At 40.6% G+C, this 24,008-nt stretch overlaps 1 protein-coding gene across 2 annotated transcripts in view; it reads left to right on the top strand.

The window, feature by feature from the left end:
• The window catches only part of si:dkey-12j5.1 (probable assembly chaperone of rpl4), a 181,917-nt gene that overhangs the window by 10,171 nt on the left and 147,738 nt on the right, over nucleotides 1-24,008 (top strand). For both annotated transcript variants that reach the window (XM_042332441.1, XM_042332442.1), the window contains exons 6-8: nucleotides 4,442-4,565; nucleotides 7,272-7,379; nucleotides 17,533-17,601. In XM_042332441.1, coding sequence (XP_042188375.1) covers nucleotides 4,442-4,565; nucleotides 7,272-7,379; nucleotides 17,533-17,601 — 301 coding nt within the window. The remainder of the gene's footprint in view (nucleotides 1-4,441; nucleotides 4,566-7,271; nucleotides 7,380-17,532; nucleotides 17,602-24,008) is intronic.

Genomic DNA, 24,008 nt, shown 5'->3' with positions numbered 1-24,008 from the left:
GTGCGCAGAGGGAGACGGGGGGGGGGTGTGCGCAGAGAGAGACGGGGGGGGGGGGTGCGCAGAGAGAGACGGGGGGGGGGGAGAGAGACGGGGGGGGGGAGAGAGACGGGGGGGGGGAGAGAGACGGGGGGGGGGGGAGAGAGTCGGGGGGGGGTGGGGGGAGAGACGGACGGGGGGGTGGGGGGAGAGAGGAGGGTGGGGGGAGAGAGGGAGGGTGGGGGGAGAGAGGGAGGGTGGGGGGAGGGCGAGAGAGAAGAGGGGGGAGAGAGAGAAAGGGGGAGAGAGTGGGGGTGGCGAGAGAGAGTGGGGAGAGAGTGGGGGGGCGAGAGAGAGTGGGGAGAGAGTGGGGGGGCGAGAGAGAGTGGGGAGAGAGTGGGGGAGCGAGAGAGAGTGGGGAGAGAGTGGGGGGGCGAGAGAGAGTGGGGGGGAGAGAGAGGTAGTGGGGGAGAGAGAGCAGGGAAAGAGGAGGGCACTTCTCCTGGTGTTTCTGCCAACAGTCCTTTAGCTGAGACTGGCCATTCACTTCATTGCTGTTTGTGGGACATTGCTGCGCACAAATTGTTCACCTACAAAATGTTCAGTTAGTATTCTAGGTTCAGATTTGTCTCACATTTCCCTGTAGGTGCCCTTTGACGCATCTCTTTTCAAAACTTGTACTATCTATATCCCATTAAATCTATTGTCAGCAAAAAGAGCAAAGTATGGAACAAAATTGCACCTGCAAACTGCAGGCTGTGCCAAAAAATAACATGTATTGAAGTGATATCAAAGCAATAATACGCTTGGGTTCAGACATCTGTTCTAAACCACTGAAGCCTTGCTGACTTGGCTTAATGACTTCTGAAATCACCGCCTTGTAAAGAGACTCTTGCATTTGTGTTTTCTGTACAAATAAGTAGTTCTAGACCTTTGAAGCAATTTAATAAGTTATTTTAAAATGGCTCCTGTTCGGAGAGCATTCTCAAGACTTCCCTTCATAAGTGCATGGCTATCATTTTCTCTGTGCTAAAAGTGAGAGAAAGCTCAAACTTTTCAGAGTACAATTTAAAATATACCTTTGTTTAGTTTTACATACAGTTGTAGAATAAAGTTATCCATATCCAGTATATTGCTTGTTTTCATTAAATAATTTGTATTCTCCATAGTGATATATTGATACTTTCCTCTGTCAAATTCATCTGGCCTGATTAAATTAAAATAAGTTGTTTTGCAAAAACTATAACCACAGCTTGATTGGATTGGCAAAAATGACAAATATCTATGGTGAAGATGATTTGTTAATTTCAGAACGAAGTTGCAACCAATGCTATTAATTTACACTGAATACACCAATTCAAGTTTAATGATTCTTTTTGTTTGTTTATACAAATGTAATTTGTTGTTATATTGTTGTTATTTGTTGTTTGTCACTTATTATTACTGTCTATTTAACCTTGGAAGTGTTCCTAAATTCAACTGAGCAGAGATAAAAATACTGTGTATATATAATAATCGTTGCATTTGATAAAGCACCTTATCACATCTTCGAGATGTCTCAAAGCGCTTCACAGAAGATACTGTAAAGTGAATTGACTGTATATTTTGTGGGTAAAATATATAATATGTTTGATAGAATCAATGTGTTCACAAGTGTCAAACATCGGGACTTGAACTCACATAGTCTAACCTGCCACTCCAACGCATGTCGGGGGGCTGTTGCATTATCAAAGGTGCCGTCTTTCAGATGAAACATTAAACTGAGGTCCAGTCTGCTTGTTCAGGTGCACATTAAAGATCCCATGGCACTATTCGAAAAGAGATGGAGTTTCTCCCCGTATCCCTCCTTGTGTCATGGTTAACAATCCCCTAGATATATTGGTTATTGACTTCCTGGTTGTTTGTTGGATACTGCAGTAAACATGTTGGCTGCTGCATTCACTGATAAATACTTATAATAATCCTTGCATTTGATATAGCGCTTTTCACGTCGGGAGGACGTCCCAAAGCGCTTCACAGAACACACTGTAAAGTGAATTGACTGTATATTTGTGGGCGAACGCGGCAGCCAATTGCACACAGCAATGTCCCACAAACAGTCGTGGATTGAAAATGACCAATTTATTATTGGGGTTTTTTTGGTTTTGGAGGGATTATTATTAGGTGTGTGGAGTAAGGAAACTTGCCCAAGGTTTCCCTGCCTGGAATTGAACTCAGGTGTCTCGTTTGCAAGGCGAGTGCTCTAACCACTGAGCTACAGAACTCCACACTTGACCGCAATTACCTATCGAGCCCTTTTAAGACGTTTCACAATAGATGTTATATTAATTGCTATTGTTATAATTATTTATTATAAGCTTCAAAAATTGCTGAATGTCTATATCAGTGGACTTCACAAGATTGGACCAGCATAAATGTCCCTAGTTTTGCACTGAATGTCTGCCTTGAACTAGGATATTGACTGGTATCAAGTGGCTGATCAATACCAATGCTACATGGCAGAAGAAATACTAGTTTTTGAAACTAATTGAACTTCCTATTTAAGACAGTTTCTTGAGTTGTTTGTTTGTGTTGCATTTTGAATTAAGAGTACTTTTTTCTTCTGCACAATTCTCAAAAGAGTCTTTCATTTTACTGGATGTCCAGGTGCAGTAAATTGGATGTTGTTGAGCCTCATTGATCCACAAACTTCTATTGCTTGTGAAATTAATCCAATAATTTCTCAGTCATTTTGTTATAACATGTGCTTGCTAGTTTTTCTTGTTTTGTGGGGGGAGGAGGTGTCAAGTGCAGGAAAGAAAATATCCAATGCAGGTAAGGTAGGGTAAATCTGAGGCCAGTAACAAAGAGCAAAGACAGAAATTTATGAAAGAAAAAAGGTGATTGGAAAAATCAAGGTGAAGCAGCAACTGAGGAGTGTAAGTTATAAATATACAATAACCTTACATTTTTCTGTATGTCACCCAGGGCAGGACTGGAGGGAGCACTGCATTGAAAGAAGCCTTTAGATGCAGAGTTAAACCGAGGTCCAGTCTATTGCCTGTTCAGGTGGACCTTAAAGATTGCATTGGCACCACTTGAAAGGAGGAGAGAGTTTCTCCTGAGATTCTGGCCAACAATCACCCTAATAAAATTGGTTATTCACTTCATGGCTGTTTGTGAGACACTGTTGTGTCCCATTTGGCTGCTGTGTTTGCCTATGAATACAGTCTGTACATACTACAGTGAATCTTGTGAAGGGCATTAAGACGCCTTGCTGACGTGATAAGGAGCTATAATCAAATTCAAGGATTGTTTTGATGAGACACAAGTATGTAAGCAGATTTATTTCTAGTTTGATGTGTGTATGAGAATGGCAAAACACCAGTGAATGTGAAATGTAGGACGTTTATTTATGATAAAGATTATTCATTTTTAAAAATCTAGCTAGTAAGTTTTAAGCACAAAGTCTAGAAAGTCTCCTGCTGCTTGTCCAGCAACCCATTTGGACTTTGGCTTGTGGGGTTAATAGGAGCTGAGTGGGAAGAATCACTGCGCTCCCTATCCTTCCCAATTCAGGCCATCAAGCTAGCTGGCTGCTAAACTAAGTTTCGCAGTTTGGTTGTTCAGAGGGAATGTTTTACCGAAATAAAAACAATGGAAATACAAGTCAATCAGCACCTGAGAGAAAGACAGGTTAATGTTTAGAGTCTGGTTCCTCGTGAAAATTTGGCTATGATTCTAATGTAGGGTCACACTCTTAAGTGTTATCCTCTCTCTTTCAGATGTTATACGTTTGCAACATTTTCTGTTTTTCTGTCATTTTTCTGGCAAGTCACAAGCTTTCTTCTCTTTGGAACGGTCGCTGTGAGCTTTGGGCAGCAGGGGGAGCACTAGTACCATGAGTCATACTCATAGCTTCTTTAATTTCCTGTTTTTAACGACATGGTAATAGATGGGAAAGGGGCGAATTGGAAGCCAGTTGTTGTGATTGATGAATTTATATGACTCTAGTGGTAATATATTACACAGATAGCAGGATATTTAATCCTAGAAATTGCATAGAATTACATAGAATATTACAGCAAGTAATAGACCATTCGGCAAGTGTTCATACTCCATGTGGACCTCCACCCCTTCTATTCCCTTCACAAATGCCCCTCTATTACCTTCTCCCTCATGTATAATTTTCTTGATTGAGTATTGCGAACAACACACGGATTGAACACAGACATAGCTGGACTAGAGCGAATGTTCCGAGTGCTGCTTATTGATGGCCCTCTGCACCAGAACCGTCCTGCTGGCTGTAGTTTGGCCAGCACTGGTTTAGATGGTAGAAAAACTACCCATTTGTCAGTAAAATGTTTAGTGGTTCAGTGGCCTAATTGTTCTGAGATGTTATCTTGCGTGAAGGGCGCTATATAAATGCAAGTTGTTGTGGCTTGCGTTTATACAAACCAATGCATGCTTGTTTTTATTTTTACAGTTTGGAGGAGGGAGCCGCAGATAATTGTAAAGAAGCCCTTGAAAAGGCCTTAGAGTATGATCCTAGCAACCCTGAAGCCTTGCAGTTGATGGCCAGTTATCTCTTTAGTACAGAACAGCAGCAGGTATGGAAATTTCTCCTTTATTAATTCTTTCAGCAGAACCAGTCATCTCTGTTCCGCTGTCACCAAAGTTTCTTGCTGGAACAATTAGATTTGATGAGTTGAATCTCCATTGAAATGTGCATCCATTATTGCTGCATCTATTATGGTGTTGTTGTGGGCACTTTTTTAAGGTTCCACTATTGTCTTAACAAGAGCTTTGTGCACGTTATGAAGTTTCTGCATCCCCTGTTAACAACAACAACAACAAATTACGTTTGTAAAACACCTTCCTAATCTAGGTGGTTGGGGATTAGATGGTTATCCAGAGGTGTAAATTGTACCTTTGTGATTAGTTAGTTGGTTATTAATGAAAAGGGAAAAACCCATGAAGTGTAACTACACTGTCTTCTTGTCTTGTTAAATCCATCTTCCAGCTGAAGTACCTGAAATGTAGAGTAATTACTCTTGTGTAACATTAAAATTGCTTTTTGTACATTATACATAGTCACTGCGAGTTCATATTAATGGGTTTATATAAACTACCTTACAATTGAAACCCTTGAGATTTTTTTGAGAACAATTAACAGTCTTGGCTCCTCAGGGAGCATTGCTTAAAAGTGTGTTCAGAGATGATACACAATTTTTTTGTAACATGTGTATCTTAATAGTAAGAAGTTTTTAATTAATTAAAATTTAGTATTGTATGTAATCGGAGCTAAGTGTACAATTTCAGCAATATTTCTTGGATCATTGCTCTACTATAATTGTGTATGGTGTGTTGTGTTTGTTTATTTGTATGTTATGCACAGGAAGTGCCTGCAAAGAAAATCCAATGCAGATAAGTGAAGTTAATGAGGATGGTCTAGTTCTTGTCAAGAACACCTTCTGCAGCAATACAGCTATGTTGGGAGGCCACCAGTCATCTATAAGTTTATTGATTTAGTCTCTCAGAACCGTTCTGTCTGAATTGGCTATCTGCTTTCTGTGTCCAAGAAGGCAGATCACCTACTTTCAGCATTTTGCAGAAGTGTGTGCGAGTAAGCAGGTGACTGCTCTCCCAACATTTCCTTTATTCAATGCACTTTGCTGCAAGCTGAGTGAGCCGAGCTTGCAAGGCTATATACATCTTTTATCATCAGTAGGCCACACAATATTCCAGTCAAAAGCCTGACTTTAGGAGGATGTGGGTGTACCGATGAAGGCTTTTAATAGCAACATTTTATTAAGACAGTAATATTGAAAGGTGGGGCACCAGACAAGTGTTTAAAATCCTGAAAAGCTCATAAAGGAGGCAGCTACAGTAGTTATTTAATTTAACCCTGATTGCAGAACTTGAGGGAAAAATTCAGAATTAGAAGCGATTTGAAAGTTATCTAATTTGGACCTGTAAATAGTGCATTTTTTTCACTCATTGATCTCTTATTTATGAATCACTGTAGAAATCTATGATCTCATTCAATTAGCATTAATTTATAAAATACAGAAGTGGACTTTCAAATTAATATAGAATTATTTTCTCTAAGAACAGTTCTAAGATTTATAGGAAGTTTGCTTCCTGATATTCCCAAATTTGCAACTCTTAATCGCATTTAATTGTTACGTATGTTTTATAGGAAGCCATAAAATGCAAAAATATGCAGTCTTAATGGGATCAGGATGAAATCTTTTCGATTTTATCTGTTGACTATTTTTTCTCTCTTTGTGTCCTCCTCCAAGAATTTCACTCATTTTTCTTTCCTCTGGGGAATGGTTTCATGGGCACTGGGCAATCGCTAGTAGCTGAACCAAAATACCCAGTGTGCATGTATGGCTTGGTAGTGAGTATGGAGCTGGAGAGTGATTGCTGCCCACCCAACATCCATCTATGTGCAGGGACTGTCTACACAAGTGCACCTTCCAACAGGGTCTCTAAGTAGCAGTCAAGACCAGAAACCCTGACTACTTTATATTTTCCTCATTACCCTTAACTTTGTTCCTCTCCTCCCACCTCAGCTCATCTGCCACTTGAACTGAAATGAGCAAACTCAGCAACATCCACCATTACCTGCTGAGGTCAGTTATAACTATTGTTGGTGCCCTTGGAAGCTCCATAAAGCCCAGAGGTTAAGGCTACTACTATCATGCGCTCTACAACAACTTGTTTGGTGTATTCTCGTACAAAATACAGTCACTACACTTTACAGTATATCCTGTGAAGCACTTTGAGACATCCTCCTGACTTGAAAGGTGTTATATCAAATGTAAGGCTTATTATTATTGTTATCATTTAATTAACTGAGTCATGTGGCAAATCACTTTTATTTTAATGTAGAATCTGCATCCATTTGGAGGTGCTGTAACCTTTTGTCCCATTTTCGTAATTTATGGGTGTGTTATAATTATACAACCTCCCTCTAATGTAGATAATTTGCTTTATCAACAGAAACAAAGTAGAATTCAAACTGCGTCTAGTGCAAGTGAGATGACTTTACAAGGTTTTTTAATTACATTTCTGGTAGCCGTGTTTAAACATAATAATAATCCTTATATTTGATGTAGCACATTTCATATCAGGAGGATATCTTAAAGCACTTCACAAGACTTACTGTAAAGTGTAACATCTGTGTTATGTAGGCAAACTTCAAAGCTATATGTTTCTAAATGCTTGAATGGGAAGGAATTGTAAAATTTGGAAAACAATATGTAGTTTTGAACCTAGGTGAAAATGGTTTATTTCGGGATTTACAGGAAGGGAAAACATTCCTGATGAAAAGCATTGAACAGTGGTTGCCTAGTTATCAGAAAGCAGTGACAGAGCAGCAATCTCAAGGTGATGATGACTCCGAACAATTACAGGTAACAAGTTTCATGGTTTTGGTGTATATTGAAATTTGTGTATAGGTGTTTTATTATTCTAATTCTTCTTTGGTGAAATCTGATGTCCTTGAGGTTACATATAATGTCAGCTGGGCTCAGTTGGTAGCACTTGGAGTCCATTCTGATCTAAGGATACCCTGCTCCCACCCCGGAGAATAGTGTCCAGGCAAAAGTTGGTATCCACCACGACCCTGAGGTGTTGATAAGAATGATCAATTGGGAACGATGCTCCTTGTATCTTCCAATCAATATCTTTCCTGGTGTCCAGGTCGACAGTCCTCCGGATGAAAATTGGACATTCACCTCATAGCTGTTTGTGGGATATTGATGTGCACAAACGGTCTTTTGCCCACAAATACACAATCATTACTTCCATCCATGACTACACTAATGCTCTGCTCATCAGCCTCCCCAGCCTTTCTCTACTTAAGCTATCCAGACTATCCAGAAGTCTGTATCCAGTTCCTATGCCAGGCCAGGCTCTGCAAACCAATCACCTCCTTTCTTGCTCAGTTCCACTTGCTCCCCATCCCACATGGAATGAGTTCAAGATCCTCGTTTTGTTTTCAGCAAGTTGAGTGTGCACAATACAATCTTGCTGCGTGCTGACTCGCCAAACGTTTAAGGTCTAAGCATGAATTTATGCAAATATGATCACCTTCAGCTCTACCCGTGGGTCTATTAGCTGATTCTTGAAATTGTGCCAAATAGTGTTAGAAAATCTTGTGCTAAACTAAGTGCTGCCATTGGGATGGTTTGCATTCACATTTGACTCTGAATTCAGCTTTTGTTTTAAAAAAAATTCTGAAGTTTTCAATTCATTCAGTTGTAGCTTTCTGTTGGTGTTTGATTATTGGCTGCAGTTATGCCATTTTTAACTTTTTGTGATCTGCACAGACAGAAAAAGTGCTGCACTTTGTTTGCATAGCTGACGAGTCTAGTTTTCGGGATGGGGCAATTGGATAAGAATGAGCTGATCAGCAAGAATCAGCATGGATTCTGAAAGCCAAGTCATCTCTGACTATGCTAAAGAAGTTATTTGACAGACCACAGAGGTGATCAATAGAAGAGGATCAATGAATGGCATTTAATTGAATTTTCAGAAGCTGTTTGACAAGGTTCCTCATAAGAAATGTGTTAGCTGAAATGAAGGTGCATGGAATTTGAGCCATCCTATTCATGTGGTAGAAAGTTGGGATAATGGGGACGTTCTATGATTGGAGAACATTGATGAATACTGTGCTTCACAATTTTCCTCACAAATTCTCATAATGTTGTTCACTGTGGACCCTGTTCTTTGGGTGGGTCCGGCTGGTTTTTCGCACAATAATGAATGTATGTTCAACAAACAGGAAGTGAGGCTGAGTAAATTTGCAAACTTGGATTTTATTCTATTAGAGCTGAGTAGGTTTAGAGGCATAGATCTGATTGAAGTGTTACAGATAATGAAAGGAATTGTCTAGGCTGTTCTAGGCTTAGGCTAAGCCTAATGCAGAGCAAAAAAAAATTGCAAAAGGTTATGAGAATGTGAAATATACTTTGTGTTTTTCTTTCTCTTTGTTTTAGTATTGCAGTAATGAGGCTATACCCGATGCTTGAATGATGCTGTAAAGTAAGATGTGGTAGTAGTTTAATGTTTTTGGGGGTAATGGCCAGTCCGGACCTTATACAGTAAAACATCTCACACAGTATAATAGAAAACCAGGAATCATTGTTAAAAAGGTTTTCATGCTTGTTTTCTTAGGGAGCCTTTGGAGTATTTGGCTCATTAAGTTGCCCTGATAAAATCTGCTAACCATCTTCTCATTAAAGGAGCCCCTGTTCATGCTTTTTGTTCTTTGGCACTTGGCAATCCTGGAGCAAGGGAACCAAATGAACTGAGTGCTTACCTCAGAGCACTTTTGCCTGACTGCAGCAGACGATGGGTAGAATCAAATGGCTGAATATTTCAGTGCATGTATTTTACATATTCTGCACGTGTCCAATTATATAGACATCTGGTCTACCCCACTGGTTTGGATTTAGAAGTTTGGAGGCAGGGGCCTCTTTGTTCTGCAAACAAAGTTAATTACATCACTCCACCCATGATGCTAATTTTTTGTAACTACCATTTTGTGTATAATATGATGCAAGCTTAGATCCTAAGGCACTCAAATTGTGAATAATGTGACTACAATATATGAAATGTGACATTTTTGCAATTTTTGCACTACATTGCAAATTAGTTCATAATTCCTTACATCTGGCAATCTCTTTTTCGGAGTGAGGGAAAGCGAGAATATGCCGGGAAATCTCTCTCTTTGGTGGACTATTTGAATCAACTTTAATGCGTTGAAGCTGCTGGGCAGCCGTCACACTGCATTTTTGACATTAAAAAGAACTACAGTCAAATTAAAACATTCTCCAAATAAAAGCAACCGACTAAAGCAAGACTCACAGGCACTAATCTCTGTGCTCCTCTGTCCACTCTCCTTTTGCTCTGCTCACGCTGGCCTGCTTCACATCCTCATTGGTGAGTAAGCTACCAGACACCTTGCCTTCAATCTCTGAAGCTCTCCCTAAATCCCTTTGCCTCCCTCGCTACCTGCACCCTTTGTGTTTTTAAACTCGTTTGAAAATCAAATCTCTTTGAACTTGTCTTTGGCCGAATCCTGTCTATTTTCCCCCCAAGTTCAAGTTGGGGGGAGAATTTGGGGGATAATATGATGCAAGCTTAGATCCTAAGGCACTCAGGAAAGCACTCTACTCATTCTACTCTTCTACTCTGGAAAGCACTTTCAGGCGTTTTCTGAGTTCTCTGATGTGAAATGCTTTATTGACTTTTCTGACAAAACAGCGAACCGTATGAAGTAGGTGGACCTGCTAGACTGATGTCCCGAAGTGAGTTCTGCCCTGCCAAATAGCTTACCCTTGCCATATGAGTGGTAACAGTAATGTATATGGCAAATATTTGGGCTCAACCCTATTGTTTGTCCTACAGTTTCTTAAATTATGCATGTTTGAAACATGTCTATGTCTTTCAAATCTCTGGCAGTCCTGGAGCAAGGGCACCGGATGAACTGAGATTGGCAAGGTTTATACATCATGTAATGTATGTATTGGATTAGGACCAGCATTCAGAGCATTGATTTGGTTGTACCTCCACAGTGAAGCCCATTGATAAGAGGGTGGCTGGGGAAACCTGGGTTCTCAATGCTTTTAATCAATATAGGATGAGTGAGTGGCTCAGGTATGCTGTGGGAAGAAAAGCAAAGTATAAACAGTTTCTCTCCCGCACCAGCTCCATGAGTCTATAAACCCAATCGTCAAGATCCTCAGTTTTGTGTTCAAATCCCCCCACAGTCCCGCCCTACCCAATCTCTGCAATCTCCTTCAACCACAGTGACCTGGCTGCTCCCTTTGCTCAGGGTCACCAGAAAATGGCGATTATCCAGTAGTTTAATTATTCTATAAAATATGTGACAAAGATAATTTTTTAACAAGACCCAAATTCCCCAGTCAAATTTCGATAGCCTAAAAAGGGATGGACCTTTGTGCCTTGTTAATTTGTCATAGAAAGCAGGTGCTGGAAAGCTTACTGGGGCATGCACCTGCTTATAACACGCATGTCTTGTGGGTCTGAAGTTACTAGAAATGTAGTACACTTCTGACTTCCGGTGCGGCCTGGCTAGCTCCCAGTGCACCCAAGGAAGCTCACAGTTCACACCAGGAAGCCAGAAGTAGCACCATCAGTGACCTGATGACCCCAAAGTGGTCTTTTTGTGGACTAGTTATACAATTGGTCCAAAGCACTGGGTTATAATGGGTCACAGTCTATGACAAGTTTGCAAATATTGATTCCCTCTTTGGAAAGAGGGATGAACTCAGTGATGTATTGGCATCAAATTTGGATGTCTAGACTTCAGTGTACTGTCTCTGTTGAACCAGTTCAACCCCCACAAATAATATTTTTCCAAAGTCATTTGATTGAAATGCTAGATTAGAGGAATCCAAACATTCTGGTAAATATGTGCCACATTTATTTTCAAACTGTGACCAGTAAATCACACAGCAGACCTAAGTTTTTCAAAGTAATCATAAACCAATTTAAACCCAGGTTAAACTACAGAAACAAAATGCTTCCTAATAAATGGAACGGATATCAGCTTTAAAACCATCTTACTACAGTAATGTACTGTAGCCAGCTGGGACGCATCTAAACATTTGTCATTTTCTATTTTTCAATTTAAAATCAATTCTAGGGCAGAAAAGCTTATTCTCTACCCGTAAAAGAAATCAAATTGTAGAATTGATGCAAACATGTTTGAAGTGGATTGCATAGCGAGGAAGTGAATGGCCAGGTTATCTGGAGGTTTGTTGGCCAGGACACTGGGAGAGACTTCCTTTTTTGAATAATGTCATGGGATTTTTGATGTCCACCTGAACAGGCAGACAGGATCTTGGTTTAACGTTTCATCTAAAGGACGGCACTTTCAACATTGCACTGCTCCCATAGCATTGCACTTGAAGTCAGCCTAGACTTGGTGTTGGTATGAGGGATTGAGTAACCATGCCTCAGCAATCCCTCTTGTCAGACATGTACGCAAATATTACTTTGACAAATTGGTCAGCCAGCACAAGTCTGGAGGGATTGCTTTCTGTTCAAAATATTTTCTTTGGATATAAAATAAAACATTTGTTCAATCTCCCCAAAACAAAAAATACATTGCCTGGTATCTGCTTCCTGTTTCTCCTCTTGCACAAGGCTGCTCTACTGACCTATGTTACAGGGATAGTCAGGCATGTCACAGAGCAAGTGTGTTAGACTTTATTAAGTGCATTGCCCTGGACTGGGAGCCAACTTCGGGCCAGCAGGTTCAATAATGCAGATTTATGGGGAAATACCTGCCTTACCTTAGTGACCTTACTAACTCATCAGGAACTTTTTTAATGTATATATTCTTAAATATGCATACTTTCTTCTTGTGGTTTACAAGATACATAGCACTGTGAGTGTTGCAATAAGGAATATTTTTGGCTACACTGCCGTAGGACCAGAAGGAGGCCATTTTGCATTTGTTCTGTCACTTTCTTTGCTCAGAACACCATAACCCCACTGTAGCTTTGCAAACAGCATGCTTCATGTCAATCAAACTTGGGAGGTGCGTAGATACTGAAATAGATTGGGCAGAAGGTAAAAAGGAGTTTGGAGTAATTGTAGAAAATGCTTTCAGTCTCAATTTGTAGGTCGTTTTTTCACTTTTTTTAAAAACTCCAAATTAAGACTAAATTTAAGAATTTTAACAAATGCTGTGTGACCATAAATTTTGAAAGCAAATGGTCTTACAGGCAAAGACTAGATGAAATTTCATGCTGCTAATATGTGATATAACTGCTCTTTCTGATGAAGAGTTCCAACCAAAACAACCTGCTTTCCTCTTTCAGATGTTGATCAACAACAAATTACATTTGATGTTGGGAGGATGTCCCAAGGCACTGGACAGTCAGGGATTTGAACCCGAGATAGGGGTAAAGATTAGGAGGGGTGGAGGGCAGGGAGGGTAGAGGTAGGAAGGTGGCCAAAGGCGCGGTCGAAGAGGAGGGTCTTGAGACGTGCTTTGAATGAGACAAGGGAGGGAGCGAAGCAAAGGGAGTGTGGGATGGAGTTTGAAAGGGTGGGGGCAGAGGAACCGATGGCCCGACCGCTGATGGTGGGGGGGCCGGGCGGGGAATGTGGAGAAGTCCGGAGACTGTTAAGCGGAGGGAGTGGACAGGTTGATATGGTGTTAACAGTTCACAGAGGTAGTAAGGAGCAAGGCCATGGAGGGCTTTGAAGGCGAAGATGAGGATTATGAATTCTGGCCTTTGGGTGATGGAGAGCCAGTGGAGCTGAGCGAGGGTGGGGGTGATGGGGTAATGGAGCCTGGTACGGGAGAGAGGACATGAGCTGCAGAGTTCTGGATGATCCACAGCTTGTGGAGGGAAGAGTTGGGAAGGCCAACAGGCAGGAGGAAGTTGGCATAGTCGAGCCTAGATGTGATGAATGCGTGAATGAGAGTCGGCGGCCTGAGGGGTGAGGCAGTGGCGGATCTGGGTGATGTTGCGGAGGTGGGGAAGGCAGAGCGGGTCGTGGCACAGATGTGGAGTAGAAAGGACAGTTGAGGGTCAAACAAGATGCCAAGATTCCGGACTGGCTCAGTGAGGTGGAGTGTGCATCCATGGATGGTGATGCTGTCAGCGGCTGATCTGCAACTTAAAACCATTCAAAACCATTGCCCTTTTAGCATATCCCTTGATATCCCTGACTGCCATATATTCATCTGCTACTTCTTAAATATTTCAATAGAAATATTTAAGAGATAGGCAGATAAATATATGGCAGTCAGAGTTATCAAGGGGTATCTATTGAAATATTTAAGAGAGTGAATTTCACATTTCCACAACCATTTGAGTGGAAAACTGTGTTCTGATTTCACTTTTCATTCATTGCATGAGTTCTATACTGCACCAAATCCTTGGTGGCACAAACACAATGTGTAATAATACTACTCGCAGTTGAAATAGTGCCTTTCATGTATGGAGGACGTCTCAAAACACTTCGCAGGATTTACTGTGAAATGGGGTGGCTGGGTATTTGTAGGCAAAAGTGTCAGCCCAATTGCGCATAACAGTGTCACACAAATGGCCATGAAACAAATGACCAATTTTATTTTGGGGGATTGTTGGTGAGGACTACAGGAGAAACTCCTCTTGAAAATTGCTGAAGGTCTTTAACATCTACCTGAACAGGCAGACCGTCTCCTCCTATGCAGAAACGTTCTATGTAACTCACTCACTGCTTGCTAACTATTTTCTTCATCTTTATCTTCCCACTCTGCCACAATAATAGGCTACATTTGGCATTTTGAATTCAGGAGTGTTACACCTTTGCTACTATTTTATAATAGTGCTATAAAATCTTAGTCTGTGCTATATTTAAGCCTAGGTTGACAATATTCGTATGGTATTAGGTGAATGTTAAATTATCCTTTCCTAGTGGAGCAGTTTACATGAATTGTTTTTCAAATGATAGGGATTTGTACTTTTCTTTTTTCAATTGCAGGTTTACAGTTTCACTTGTAAAGTAAAATTCCTGCATTAGGCAGTTTACCAGCAAGAGTGCAGTAATGTGGCACCTAGCTCCTTAACCCATGCAAAGATTTGGAAATCCATTTCAGTGCACCAGAATATTCAACTGCTGAATTTGAACTGACTGCTCAATAAAGATTATTGTACAAGAGTGTGATTGAAATTTAATAAGGCAAAGCCATGCAGAAATTGGGATTGACGGCAGGGTGTCAGAATGTGTAATTATCCAGGAGGGCTCTCAAATGATGCAGATGAAATGCAGCATTATCAGAGGTCAAACCTTATTTTTCAGGTCCAGGTTCTCACTGCTCCAGACCAAAAGTCTTAATCTGAAAAATCCCTAGTGCAAAAAAGATGCCTTTTTTTTCAATAAATTTCACTTCTAAGAGACAAACTGTTTATCACCTCTGGAGAAACTAATTAAAGTAAAATGCAACTCTCAAGTGTAATGAGTAAACCCTCATGAATATGATTTTATTTTATAGCTTCTATTTGTTAATTTTTCTCCTCTCATTTGTAATCAGGGTCACAAATATGAGATAGCAACTAGGGATTAAAAAGAGAATTTAGGAGGAACTACTTCACCCAGAGGGTTGTGAAATTGTGGAATTTGCTGCCTGAAGAGGTGGTTGAATCAAATAGCACAGATAATAATAATAATCCTTACATTTGGTACAGTGGCTTTTACGTCGCGACATCCCAAAGCGCTTCACAGGATATACTGCAAGTGTGTTTTGTGGAAGATAGACCTTCACATGAGGAAGAGGGGAATCAAAGTTATGGAAGGGAGTAAAAGAATGGACTTAATAATAATAATAATCCTTGCATTTGACATAGCGCTTTTCACGTCGGGAGGATGTCCCAAAGCGCTTCACAGAACACACTGTAAAGTGAATTGACTGTATATTTGTGGGCGAACGCGGCAGCCAATTGCGCACAGCAATGTCCCACAAACAGTCGTAGATTGAAAATGACCAATTTATTATTCTTTTTGGTTTTGGAGGGATTATTATTAGGCTCTGTGTGGAGTAAGGAAACTTGCCCAAGGTTTCGCCCTCTGCCTGGAATTGAACTCAGGTCTCTCGCTTGCAAAGCGAGTGCTCTAAACGCTGAGCTACAGGACTCCACTTCTCCAGGTGGTAGGTGTCAGTCTGCCTCAGTTGGTAGCTCTCTTGCCTCTGTTGAGTCTGAGGTTGTACCTTCAAGCGCCATGAAAAGCCCTTGAGCTCACAGTCTAGGTTGGCACTTTAGTGCAATGCTGAGCAAGTGTTGCATTATCAGAGGTGCAGTCCTTCAGATGAGAAGTTAAACTCAGGTCTTGTGTGCTTGTTCAGATTGGAGTTAACGATTTCATGGTGCTAATGAAAAAGAGAAGAGAGTTTCTCCCAGTGTTGATCAGCAAATAGTCAGATAACATTGGTCATTCACTTCTAATTTTCCTTTTTAAACAAAAAAATATTTCTTGCCCTTATCACCATTGTATTTCAGTAATTTTATTTCAATCATGTTAGTTGGAGGAATAACATTTTAATAATTTGGATTTTGTTTTCACTGAGAAAAGTAAAAGTTTTCAAGTTTTCTAGAACAAAACAAGCTGCCAGTTAACTCCGGAGTGATTTGTGGTTATATTTTCTGAATCTGAACAAGTGGTATATTTAAATACTTGGACACAAAACATCAGTACTACAGATATGGGGTATATTCTGTGGGATTATTTTAATTCTACACTTTGCAAATTTTAAATCGGATGCAGGAACTGAAATGGTTATCCCACCAGACTGTTCCTCAGTCCTTGTAAGTTCTGCACATAGCAGTAATATGGTAAATCGGTATATGTCAAGGCAAACTACAGGAGCAGTATCTCATCTTCCTCTTGGGATACTACAGCCTGCAGGCCTGAACATTGACTTCAGCATCTTCAAACCTTAGCTGTCTCATCGTTTCCCATACTATTTCCCAGCTATGCTTCCCCCAACCTCCTCCTGAATTTACACGCTTCTTTTCTGCTATTTCACTTTCTCATGCCTTTGTTTTATCAGTGCTTCCTGTCTAAGAAAAGTTTTGCTTCCAACACAGCACTTGCCAGCATTGTAAAGTCCATTCTTGACCTACTTGCTGTTCTCGATCTGATTAAGGGATGCCTCCAACACAACCATTCTAGATCTAAATAAGGATTGTTTCTAACCATTCAATATTTTAATTTATCTTTGGATAGTTTATATTTCTAGCTCCATAATTCATTCGAACTATAACAACATCAACGTGTAATTTTAGCACCTGCCTCATGTCTCTTCACAAAGAGGGATTAGGACCTGAGCAGGGGTAGGCGGGCAGCGGCCAAAGCCACAGTTAGAAAGGTTATATAAATGGTTTTGAAAGTAGAGAGAGACTGCGAGGCAACTCGGATGTAAATCCTGGACTGTCCAGTGTCTTGGGGCGTCCGCCCGACATGAAAGATGCTATATAAATGTAGATATGTAATGTGCGTGTGTGCGTATATATAATAGTTCATGTGTTGGATTTTACTCGCCCCCTCCGCTTAGCAGGCTCGGGCTTCCTGTACATCCCTCATCCACTCTGCTCCACCATTGATGACCATGCTTTCAGCCACTACAGCTTGAGACTAGAACTCTGTCTGAATCGCTCCCCCTTGCCCTCTCCTTGCTCTTCTTCAGATCACACCTGAAGACCTTCCTTTTTGACCGACCGTGCCTACGGTCACCTCCCATTTTCCCTGGCTCGGCGTCAGGCTCCTCCACTGTGAAGAGCTCTGAGACGATATCCTGTGTGAAGGGCACTATAAATGCAAGTTGTTGTTGCATTTCTTTTTGCTTTTTCAAACCCAAACTTCAGTACAGTGGATTGGGTTCGGGGTCGTTGTTGAGCGATGGGACTAAATGTTATGAATGAAAGAATAAATGTTGCTTAGGACTTGAGCATTTTTGTGTAAAATTCACCTTGCGTAGCAAAGGCGCCACTCACAAATTTCTAATATTTTCAGCATTATCTTATTTTTCTTTTTCAGAATTTATTTCCTCCTTATGAATCCAGAATAACTACGGGCAAACTGCTGATAGAAGCTGAAGAATATGAGGTAGGATTACTAGATTATGTTCTCCATTCTATGTCGCAAATTCTTTTTTTAAAAAAAAAAGCATCAGGTGCAGTTACTGCGTTTAGTACACCTGCTGCAAAACAAAAATTATGTAGGCAGCAGAAACCATTTTTTTGTGTTCTTTGTAATTCTGCACACCACTATATCATTGTGAAAAGGAAGCTGGATCTCATTGTTTCATTATATAAAGAGTAAACTCTTTGTAATAAAGTGTATTTTAAACTGGGATGTGCTGTGTTCCCATTGGTGATGAGATTTCCTGTGTGTGGTTGGGTTGTTCTGTATCTCCTATAAGGGCAATTCAAAAATTGTGTCCCCACTCAATTAGAAGGACATCCACTAGACATTTGACTGCTTGTCTTATGCAAGTCACCCAAGTGACCTAGTGCAGGAGAACGCAGGTCCCACCTTTAAACAAGTCATTCACCTTGGATAACTTTTTTCTTATTTATGATGTCGCTCTCTCCAGACTTCGGTTTCCCTAACATTTATCTGTGAGTCTGGGAAGAATTTATGTTTGCTTGATCTTATTTGATATTTACATATTAAAATTAAGTCAAACAGTGGCAGATGAGTAATGTTAAATATCTATGTTCAAAGAAGACCTGGTTAAATACAGAGAATTTTCATTAATCTTATCTAAGGTTACTGATTTTTTTAAACAGTCAGAGTTTGGTATTCCCATGAGGTTTAAATACAGGAAATTAGCATTAACTCTTTTGTGGACTTATAATTTTAACTCATTAACACCTTTTTATAAAAGTCAGCATACAATGAGGCTATTGTGCCTGTGCTCCCAGCGCCCAACCAGAGCTATCTGCTTCAATAATATTTTTCTGCTCTTTCCCTATCCTCCTGGGGAGAAGTAAGTGGCTTCTCCCAGGATCTGAACTGGCTCCAAGGTGACATGTTTGGCCACGGAATGTCAGAATTGAACCAATCCGCTGTAGCAGTCTCGGTTGTCCTAATCTTGGGCCGGATGAGTCCGCAGTATTCCAGGGCACTGTTGATGACAGCACAGCCAGCCTGGCTCATTGGCAGGACTTGGAAGGGCGGATCAGTCACTGTGGCTAGAATTCTTCCCACTCAACTCCCATTAACCCGGCAAACCAAAGCCTTAAAGGGTAGGATGGTCCTAGCTGGACAAGCAGCAGGAAAGCTTGCCGGGCAGCGATATCAATGGCTAGCTATGCGGTTTTAGCCGATTAGACTCCAACGCACAGTGTAGAGTCTCCAAGCCTTGGCTCGTGCCAATCTGCGCCTAATACTCTTCCGAATTAGGTAAGCGGGAATCCAGAGAGCGCGCAATCCATTCCAATAAATATCTCTGGAAATTCTGGATTCACGGAATTCTGTTTGGTTTGGATACTGTTAAGCATAGTGATGGGTTTCTGCATGTGTCAGACACCCACTAACACCCCAAAAAAGTCTTATATTCTTTGTCTTCATTCTTCAAATGTTTATCCCATTTCTTTTTGAATGCTATAATTAATGTTCAATACTAACTGTTGTGATATGTTTCACATCCAAATTACCCTTATGTTAAAAAAATCTAACCATCTCCAAGTAATAACCTTGAATTTTTTGTCCTGTTGACGATTAACTAGCAGCAGAAACATTCGTCTTTTAAAGTCTCATAATTTTGAACACGTCTATTAGATTCTCTTTTAACCTTTATCATTCTGGACCGCTGCAGTATTTCTGCACCAAAATCGAAAAGTGTAACTAGATTTCTAATAGTAAAGTCCTTCTTCCAGATCAATATGTAATCTTTGACCTGTGGTAAATAATCAAGGTTGCTGTGCTGGTGGTGCGCTGCTGCTGTTATGTATTTCACAATCGTTGAATGTTTTGTAGTGCTGTACGATCAAGACATAAAATCAAAACGTTAAAGGTAGCTCAAATTGCCATACATGTTACTTTCCTTAAAGAAATAATTTTGAATTATTTGCATCAGGCAAAAGATTATTTTTGCATTAATTAAATATAGGGAAACCCAGGCGACTGGATACAATATGTCACCGACCACACTGTCAAGTGAAGTCAGAAAAATATCATGGCCTTGCTTGGACATAAGCTTAGAGTTGTAAAGGGCATTTTCAGGAACAGTGTTTTTTTACCCAGAGGATGACTGAGGCCAGGACAGCAGACTTGTTTTAAAAAAAACAGTTTGAAGTTGTGGCCCCCTCCTTCCCCATCTTCAGGTCGTGCCTGAAGATCTTCCTTTTTGACCGCACCTACGGTCACCTTCCTCCTCCTCCAGACTCGGGCTTGGGCTCCACCATTATTAAGCACTCTGAGATGCCGCCCGGCGTGGAGGGCGCTATATAAGTGCATGTTGTTGTCATCGTTGTTGTTGGATGGACGGTAGTGTGTTTATTCTGGAAGTGTCCAATTTACCTGAATTAATCTTGTGAATTTGCTAATAAGACTTAATTAGGACACATTTATTTTTTGATGTGAGATAAACAGATTTTTAATAGCCTTGATTATAACTGGAAGGATTTAGAACCGATAACTGACTAAAGTTAGTCAGCCTGGTTGAGAGCTAATTTTTTTTAGTTGAACGTCAACAAGCCCGAGGCTCTCCTGATTGGCTCCCGTCAGCGCCTCCTCACCTCAGGCGCTGACAGCATCACCATTAGTGGTTGCACACTCCACCTCACTAAGCCAGTCCGGAACCTTGGGGTCTTGTTTGACCCTCAACTATTCTTTCTACCCCACATTTATGCCATGACCCGCTCTGCCTTCCCCCACCTCCACAACATCGCCCGGCTCCGACACTGTCTCACACCGCAGACCACCAAAACTCATACACACATTCATTACATCGAGGCTCGACTATGCAAACTCCTTGCTTGTCGGCCTCCCCAACTCCTCCCTCCATAGACTGCAGATCATCCAGAACTCTGCAGCCCGTGTCCTTTTCCGCACCAGTCTCCGTGACCCTATCACCCCCATCCTCGCCCGACTACACTGACTTCCCATCACACAGAGGATACAGTTCAAGATCCTGGCCCTCATCTTCAAAGCCCTCCACGGTCTTGCTCTCCCCTACTTCTACGACCTCCCTTACCCCTTATCATCCTGTTCGCTCCCTCCGCTCAGCGAACTCCATCCCCTCTCCCCCCCCCCCCCCCTTGCTTGCTACCTTCACGAACCATCTCAAGAATCTCCTGTTTCCCCCCCTGCCTTCCACCATCCCCAATCCCGACCCACAGCTCGGGTCCGAAACTCTGACTGTTCAGCGCCTTGGGACGTCTTCCCAATGTGTAAGGCGCAATACAAATGTAATTTTGGTGTAGTAAAATATAAGGCATCCCATGTCTGTTTGATGGAAGCCTCATTTGAAAACCCCACTGTCCAGCTCCACTGCTGTGAAGCATTCTGAATTGTTATCCTTTAGTTGCCATATAAATGCAAGTTGTTTCTGTAAAACTGAAGCTCCTTTGACAAAACATCTCATTATTAGCATTGCAACAGCTCATGGCAAAATATTTACTGTGGAGCAACTTCTTGAACTTTGCCCATGAAAAAATCATCCATGTAAATGTATTCATTTTTCTTCATCAAACATGAGGATACATATGGGGCAATTTGGTGAAAGCAGAACCCTGCACAGCACCTGCGTGTCCAGCTCCAGCTGAGCAAGTTAAATATCTTAAACCTACCGGCAATCAATGTTCAGAGAATGTTTTGTGGTGTTTGCAATTCCTTTCACTTTTCCTAGCTGCCTTCAGGTAATTGCAATGTTTATTTAGGTAATAAGACTTTATCAGTATATATTTTGATAACCACTTCTCTTGGGGGTCTTAACAATTTGATATTGTGCAGGGAGCAACATAACGCACATTCTAAAATTATGCACAGATGACTTATACACTTGGAATTTCAAGATTAGAGCATTGCATACTCTTCCCAAATTAAGTTAGTCATTAGCATTTTTCACGAACAATCTGGTTTGGCAGATGCAAAATTCAATATGTATCTCCAGCAACACTGCTGAAGGCTTTTTGTAGAATAGATCTGGTGAGTAAAACAAGCATTGCTCACTTAGTCACGAATAGAGTTTCCAAATGAATTGCAATAATATGAGTCAGTTGTTTGATCCATGGTTTATACACTGCAGGGTACTTTGGGGACTTCCTGAGGCTGAGTAGCTGTCCATCTGAGTAGTTGTGACTATTCTTTAAAGACAAGTTGAGCAGTTTTAACAGGTTAAAGTGCAGCAGTACCCCATTGCACATTATGTCCCCAATCATTGGCTCTCGTCAACCTGTGACAATTCTCTCCATGGAGAGTGTGCATTCCATTCACGGAGAGATTTCCATGTGCAATTGGCATATAGATTGGTGGATCACTTTTCCGGGGGTAATAATCCCTTCAACAATAAAGAAAATAATAATTTGGTCACTCAATCCACGACTGTTTGTGGGACACTGCTTTGCGCAATTGGCTGCCTCGTTTTGCCCACAAAATATACAGTAAATTTACTTTGCAGTATATTCTGTGAAGCACTTTGAGACATCTCGAAGACACAATAAGGAGCTATATCAAATGTAAGGATAATTTATTTTATTTTATTATTCTGTGAAGCGATTTGAGATGTATGGAAGATGTGATAAGGCACTACATCAAATGCAAGGATTATTATTATCATTATATATGTGAAACTCTCAGTCTCATTTGGATATTCTTAATCAGAGTATTGGATTTCTGGATGTGTCAGACACTGGCTGACCAAAAAAAAATCTTAGGACATGTTGGCTTGCAAAACTTCAGGGACTAGAAATTACAAAATGATTAAATACTAATTGAGTTGTGTTGTGACTTGTGTTGCACAGTAACTTATTGAGTTGTAAAAAAAAATTGCATTTTTTTTAAGCTGGCTGGTGATCTTATCCCTGCGATGAGTGAATAATTGTCCCAATTTAATGAAATGTACTGTGTTTAGAAAGTTTTTTTTTGAATGTGTATAACCTGACTTTGGTGAAGCAAATACTCAGGTCATTCAGTTGGTGCATTTCCTGTTCAACTTAGCAATGCAGATCCATTCAACACATCAGTGCTTTGAATTTGTCAAGTTTGCTTGAATTCTTTTGACATGATTGATGCAGAACTGGTGGAGCAAGGCACCTCGATCCTGCACCACTCTTCTTAACTGGCAGGAAGGAAGATGGCTTGAATTAATTTGTTTACCACTGCCAAGCCAGTTTATCAAAGATGCGACAGCCCTGATGTCCTAGTAATTCAAAAGTTTACAAAGGCAGAGTTTAGAGGGAAACCTGGTACTTTCGAAGAGTTGAATTGATAAATAATACGATACGTGTTTTATTTAAGGTCCATACAATTCACCAGTGGCAACCTTTATAGCAGAGAACATCTGTGTTCTTACATGTTTGTTGTGCTTTCCAAGCACGAGTGCAATTTATTTGATCTAAATAAAAGTGATCTGTATTTTATTGCAGTAGCAAATAACAGTAATACCACTATCAAAATGTATTAGAATTGACTGGTTTCATAGCCTATAAGACTAACTGCAGGGGTTGTGTAATCAGGACACTGAACTCCTGCAGTACCTTGGCTATAATCTCATTGATATGTATTCTCCATTATGCAATACCTTTGAGAAATACTATTCTCCACTGGCAATATGGAACAGTCTGTGCATTCAGATAATGTGCAGTGAAAGATTTTAATCTGTCCATAAGGGAAGATCGTCTCCAGGGTAATCCAAGCTTAATGTTTTTTTTATTCTATCTGCTGTACCACAATGCTGGATAGAACTAATATTAAGCCAGATATAGTATTTTATATGTCTCCACATTCAAGAATCGACTTGGGAGTTAATTCACTTCATGTGGTTTTTCAGCGCCTGTAGCAAAATACTTCATAAACCTCTGTAAATGTCTTGGAACCTAAGGATACTTTTGGATCAAGAACTTTTAAACTTAGCAATAAGTCCACCTTTGTGGTACCTTTCGAGGAATCTCATGTTGATTTAAAAAAAAGACGGGCAATTAACGAGTTCAAGGTCAAAAGGCAACATTTCAAAATGGATGTATTTTTATCAATCTGGAATGATTGACTAAATCCACGGGTTCATTAGGAATTCATCTGTTGTTTGTTGCTCAATACACTTTTGTAGCGTGGTGGATTTCTGTAATGTAGCACGTATGGCATTGCCTGAGTGTATTGTAATTAACGTTGGTTGACTTTTACAAATGTATCAACGTGGTAGTGACAAATAATAAAACACAAAAAGTCTGATCAGGAAATGGGGTAGAGAACTGTATGTGTACTGGAAATTAAGCATTTCAGAACTTGATTCTGAAACGGAAGTCACCTAAACTGCTGACTTTTGCTTTTTTTTCTTAGGAATTGTG

Source organism: Callorhinchus milii, unplaced genomic scaffold (assembly GCF_018977255.1).
Source record: "Callorhinchus milii isolate IMCB2004 unplaced genomic scaffold, IMCB_Cmil_1.0 Scaffold2, whole genome shotgun sequence".
Classification (NCBI taxonomy): domain Eukaryota; kingdom Metazoa; phylum Chordata; class Chondrichthyes; order Chimaeriformes; family Callorhinchidae; genus Callorhinchus; species Callorhinchus milii.
This window is presented reverse-complemented; position numbering and strand designations above follow the sequence as displayed.